Below are 6,000 nucleotides of genomic sequence, written 5' to 3'. Positions count from 1 at the left end.
GCGCTCCGCCGGCCCCGCCCAGTCCCGCTGCGGGCTCCGAGCGGAGCGCGCCGAGCACTGGGAGCGAGCGGCTTGGGGGGATCCCGCGGCGGCCGGGCTCGCGCGGCGCCTTCGCTCCCCCTCCCCTCGGCCCTCGGGCCGCGCGGCCTGCGCCGCTCCGGGAAGATGGCGCTGCACTTTCAGGTCAGTGCGCCGGGCTGTGGGCCTGGAGCTCCAGGCCGCGACCCCGAGCCCAGCCCCTTGCCTGGGAACGGTGTGGGGCGGGCGCAGAGGAGCGGGCTACGCTCGGCCGCGGAGTACGCTCTGGTTGGCGCGGCTGTAGCGGCGTCCCGGCAGGTGGGAGCTGGGGCGGAGGGGCCGCCATCCGGCCCTTACGCCCAGCCCGCGGTCGCTGTTCGCCCCGGGAGCTTGAGCTCGGAGGCCGGGACGGCGGGAGCAAGGCAGCGGGGCCAGAGGACTGTCATTGGCCGGAGGCGGGCGCGGGTCGGGGCGCGGCGCGACCGGGAGCGCGCAGCCTCATTGGTGGAGCCTCGGGGCTGGGCGCCGGCTACGCTGAAGGGATGCGGGTCTGTCCGGTGGCTCCCGCACTCTGCCGGTCTTCATCCCACAGAAGTATACTGAGCCTCTCCGCTGTGCATCTCCTGTGGCGGAACGTTCTCGGGATGCAGGGCGACGTCAGCTACCACCCTCGTCCTTTTAGAGCGCGCGATAATTGCTGCACACGTGAAGACTGTTATGGTAGAATTAGTCACGGGATATCGCGGGAGCACAGAAAGGGGGCAGTCCATCCGTAGGTGGAGTGGAGTCTCCACTTGTTACTGGGTTCCTACTGATGGTACATAAGCCTCTGGGCAAACTCGCTGCCTTGTACTCTCAGGGACGTGGGACTCTAGCGGGAATTGTAGGAACTGTATGTAGATACCCAGGTAGTGAGGGAAGAAAGACTACAGACTAAAGACGGTGTGGGCAAAGCAAAGAATTGTGGAAGACCGTTGCATACTGTGAAAATCTGTTCTTGCATCCTAAGATTGATTTGAAAAGTTGTGGATGGCAGAAGACCTTAGAGAAGTAGGCGGGATCTTAGTGACAGTGTATCTGAATGCCCCTTCCCCTTGTAGATTTACATGGATCCGATGGTCCGTCCCATGGACTTAGTGCTTTCTTACTTCTAAAGTAATTTAGAACCAGGAAATAGACCCACATTTTATCTTTTTTACTTACTGTTATCTTTTTATTTACTGTTTTGTTTTGTTTTATTTTTAAGGGTTCCCCAGCTCGGAATTAGCTATTTGTTATCACTTTAGTAAATAGATGTCTTGTGCAGAACTTTTGCAGGAAGAATCTCACAGAGATTACTTACTGTGAATTGGAAATAGATATTCAGATGTTCATAGTGCAGGTGTAAGTCTTGAGTAAATCAGAAGGCGTACAAGAACTTTGGAACCTTTTTGGACTTAGACGATGCCTGGTAAATCGCCAAGCCCTGGAAACTGCCTTCATCTCCAAGTGCAATATTACACAAGTGAGATGTTGGTGCCCAAACTGGTCGTATCATTCCTAGAAATATACACTAAGGTGACATTTTAAGGCATTGTTTCAGTGTCTTCTTCACACTTGGTAATTATGTAGCTCCACGATATAACTACTGTCCACAGGGCAGAGTTGCATGTGTAGACCGCCAGTTCCATGCTTTTACCCTTAAGTCCTTGCTTGCCTCAGTTTCTTGGAAGGCAGAGGAAGATACCATTCCTAGAGATTCAATCAGGATCATCCTGGTTAGGGAGCAGTAAGAAACAGGGCTGGATGATCTTTTGGGAGGCATTCTGAGTGGAGGAACAGAATGAGGAAAGATAGAATTATTATAGTATTATGACAATGATGTTGGTAAAAAGCTTAGTGTTTTAGGATGTCAGCCTAGGACTCTTGCGTGTTTTGCTTGATGAATAGTTCTGGAATCAAAGACTGTTAGTGATGATCTAGCTCCTCCCTTGGGCTGGGTGATCTCAATGTGACTGAAAAATACACATAATGGTATTGTGAAGAAGAGTGATTTGGGGAAGGTAGGTGTCAGTGTGAAGTGTGTGGCAGTCACTGGATTACTTTGCTCTTCAGTCTTCACATTTGTTTCAGATGTTTTCTGTCTGTAGTCTCAGTAGTGAGTCTGGGGAAGCTTAGATTGCTGTGACAGATTCTAAGGCTTGTGCCAACTCCACTGGACAAGGGACTTTTCCAAAGATGTGTCTTTTTTTTTTTTTTTTAATGGTTTTTGAGACAGGTTTTCTCTGTGTAGCCCTGGCTGTCCTGGAACTCACTTTGTAGACCAGGCTGGCCTCAAACTCAGAAATCTGCCTGCCTCTGCCTCCCAAGTGCTGGGATTAAAGGCATGCGCCACCACTGCCCGGGGAAGATGTGTCTTTTTTTTTTTTTTTTAAAGATTTATTTATTATTATATGTAAGTACACTGTAGCTGTCTTCAGACACACCAGAAGGGGGAGTCAGATCTTGTTACGGATGGTTGTGAGCCACCATGTGGTTGCTGGGATTTGAACTCTGGACCTTCGGAAGAGCAGTCGGGCGCTCTTACCCACTGAGCCATCTCACCAGCCCAAGATGTGTCTTTTAAGACCCCCACTACTTACCACTCATTCCTAAGCAGCCTACGGAGAAACCCAGGGCATTGGATTTTACTTAGTTCCTCTAACGCCTACAGAGAAACAGTTAGTAGAACTGTCTAAGTAAATTGGTTTGAACCTGGAGTTTGCCAGATTGGGGTGAGACACGGTTCATAAAACTCCTGGCACCAGCAGCCGATTGAGGGATCTCCCCACAGTCACCTAAGGGTCTGACAGTTCATCAGAAGCTATCAAATTCTGCCAGGCACGGTGGTGCACACCTTTAATCCCAGCACTCTGGAGGCTGAGACAGGTTGATCTCGATCTCTGTGATACAGAGCAAGTTCCAGGACAGAACAAAATTTCCATAGAGAAACCCTGTCTCAGAAAAAAACAAAGCAAAACAGAAAAACCCTATCAAATGTATAATTGTGAATTGTTATAGGGAAAGAATACAGATTAAAATTGATTAAAGGGAGGATACAGGGAGGATAATCTTAATCTATGAAGGTTCTAAAATGTAGCTTCTCTTTGCCACAGGGTAGGATGCTCTCCTGGCTCCATATGTGTGTGCCACTGCAAGACAGGAAGGTTTAACCACTCTTAGTACCTGCAGTACTTACTGAGGCTTCATTACTTAGGCATGATTGATAGTTTCTGCTTCCACTCATAATCATGACCCAAAATCATCATTAAAACCCTGAATCTGTGGCTATCAGGTGTTGTCAGTGCTTGTCCTAAACAAAACAAAACAAAAAACAAAAACAACCCAAAACTGTCAACTATGACATAGATTATCTACCAGAAATTGAGGGCAAAGGCTAGACCTCTTTTTGGACAAAGCCACTTTTTTTTTTTTTTTTTAATAGTTATGCATGAGGAATTGAGAGAGGAAAGCAGAAGGTAGCATGGAGCTTGTGACTCTGGTCTTAAAACTCCAACACCATTCTACTGGAGAGGGACACATGGAGTAGAAATCTGCTGGAGCCATGTGTAATGTGGTTTTTGCCGATCCAGAGCCATGTGTGACGTGGTTTCCACAGTTCTAGGGCCATGTGTGACATGGTTTCCACAGTTCTAGGGCCATGTGTGACGTGGTTTCCACAGTTCTAGGGCCATGTGTAACGTGGTTTCTGCTGTTCTGGGGTTACTTTTAGTACCTTTCTAGAGGGTGTTGTAGACATACAAGAGGAAGTTAAAAGTAGGCATTGGACATTGTTGGCAGGTGGATGAGGACTGGAGAATAAAGGGTGACACATGGTGAGGGAGATGTGCCTGGTGCATACAGACTTGTCATTGGCTCTGTGATCTTGTACACCTTACATGCATGTACTCTGTCAACTTTAGGTTTTTTAATCTGAAAAATGAGCACACTAAATTTATGTAGTATGTAGGAATCTAGTTTTTAGAATTGGCTTAAGAAAAGATGAAAATACTCTTGTAAACTGTGGGATACTTAAACAACTATTTGGTTGGTGTGGTATCTGAATATGGTTGGCCCAGGGAGTGGCACTATTGACCTTGTTGGAGGAAGTGTGCTACTGTGGGCTGGGCTGCCTCCTAGCTGCCTGAAGACAGTCTGCCTTTGGATCTAGATGTAGACCTCTTAGCTTCACCAGCACCATACTTGCCTGGATGTTGCTTTGCTTCCTGCCTGATGATAGCAGACTGAACTTCTGAACTTGTTAGCCAGCCCCAATTAAATGGGGCTTAAATTGTCCTTACAAGAGTTGCCTTGGTCATGGTGTCACAGCAGTAAAATCCTAACTAAGACAGTTGGTGCAAAAGTACTTTAGTTTTGCATTGTGGAAATTTGTCATTTGATACTCTTTAACGTGGTTATGTTGTAAATCATTTTACTATGCATTTCTTACTGTATGCTTTTTGCTAGTGGCATTACATCTGTTTATTTTAGATTTATATTACGGAAATGATGAAGACAAGCAACTTTGAACAATTTTTAAAAATTGTCTTGTTTTATACTGTGTGTACACACTATGGTGCTGTGTGGAGGTTATTTACAGCTTTATGGAGTAGGTTTTTCTTTCTCTTTACATGGGTTCCACCACCTGCTGAGCTACGATTTTTCTTGTTTGAGTATAAAATGGATCAGTAACAGCAGCATGTAAAATGGATCTCTGCTGTTGTTGGCTCAGGGATTTCTAATGCACAGTGCAGTGGTGGTTCAATAAAGTTTGCAAAAAAGTATTGAGAGCCCTAAAGTTGAGGAGAATTGTGGTAGGTGATCAGAACTTAACAGTGACTTAATGGAAAACAGCCACTGAAAGTGATCCTCTTACAACTACAGAAATTGCAGAGAACTCAGTGTGGACCATTCATGGTTGTTTAAGATTTGAAGAAAAAGCTGGTCGTGGTGGCGCATGTCTTTAATCCCAGCACTCGGGAGGCAGAGGCAGGCCGATTTCTGAGTTTGAGGCCAGCCTGGTCTACAAAGTGAGTTCCAGGACAGCCAGGGCTATACAGAGAAATCCTGTCTCAAGAAAACCAAACGACAATAACAACAAAAACCAAAAAGATTGGAAGAAAATTGGAATGGCAAAAAACAAACAAACACAGTAAATGACCCTCAGGACCAGATGGAGATGCTTTTAGAGAACTCTGTGGATTTGTGTCTCTCTTACTCTTTTTTTTTTTTTTTTGGTTTTCCGAGACCTGGTTTCTCTGTGTAGCCCTGGCTGTCCTGGAACTCACTCTGTAGACCAGGCTGGCCTCGAACTCAGAAATCCGCCTGCCTCTGTCTCCCGAGTGCTGGGATTAAAGGTGTGCGCCACCACGCCCGACTTCTCTTACTCTTTTTTAAGTCATTTTGTTTTTTAAATTTTCTTTCTAAAAACTTTAGTGAATTCATTTCTTGATCAGATTGTACCATGTGACAGGAAAATGACAATTCCTGATGACCAGCTTAGTGGTTGGACTAAGAAGTTCTAAAGCACTTCCCAGAGCCAAACTTGCACCATGAGAAGTCCACAGTCACTGTCGGGTAGTCTGCTACCTAGCACACTATCAGTTGAATCCTGCCTAGTCAAACCACTGTATCTGAGAAATGTGCTCACCAAATCCATTCCATGCACCGAAAGCTGCAGTGCCCTCAGCATTGGCCATCATTCAGGAAAGAGCCGCTTCTCCAGAGCAAAACTGGACTGCATGCTGCACAATCACAGCATCAGGAGTTGAATCCATTGAGCTTTGAATTTCTCCCTCATCCACCGTGTTCATTGTATCCATGTGACCTCTTACCAATGACTACCACTTCTTCAGCACCTTGACAGTGGGTTTTTTTTTTTTTTTTTTTTTTTTTTTTGGGAGACAGGGTTTCTCTGTGTAGCCATGGCTGTCCTGGAACTCACTCTGTAGACCAGGCTAGCCT

General features: G+C 46.4%; 1 protein-coding gene across 15 annotated transcripts in view; it reads left to right on the top strand.

Annotated features, from left to right (window-relative positions):
• Ranbp17 (RAN binding protein 17) overlaps window positions 1–6,000 on the top strand; it is a 301,991-nt gene continuing 295,991 nt past the window's right edge. For 10 of the 15 annotated variants that reach the window (XR_003949486.1, XR_003949487.1, XR_380979.4 and 7 more), the window contains exon 1: window positions 2–183. Coding sequence is in view for 7 of the 15 variants with exons in the window: in XM_006514776.4 (XP_006514839.1) it covers window positions 166–183 (18 nt within the window). In the remaining 8 variants the exon portion in view is untranslated. Of the gene's footprint in view, window positions 184–6,000 lie in introns of all 15 variants that reach the window. The other 5 variants (NR_110973.2, NM_023146.3, NM_001362875.1 and 2 more) reach the window with 3 other exon arrangements.

This window comes from Mus musculus, chromosome 11, assembly GCF_000001635.26.
Source record: "Mus musculus strain C57BL/6J chromosome 11, GRCm38.p6 C57BL/6J".
Classification (NCBI taxonomy): Eukaryota; Metazoa; Chordata; class Mammalia; order Rodentia; family Muridae; genus Mus; species Mus musculus.
Note: the sequence above shows the minus strand (reverse complement) of the source record. Positions and strands in the feature narration are given on the sequence as shown.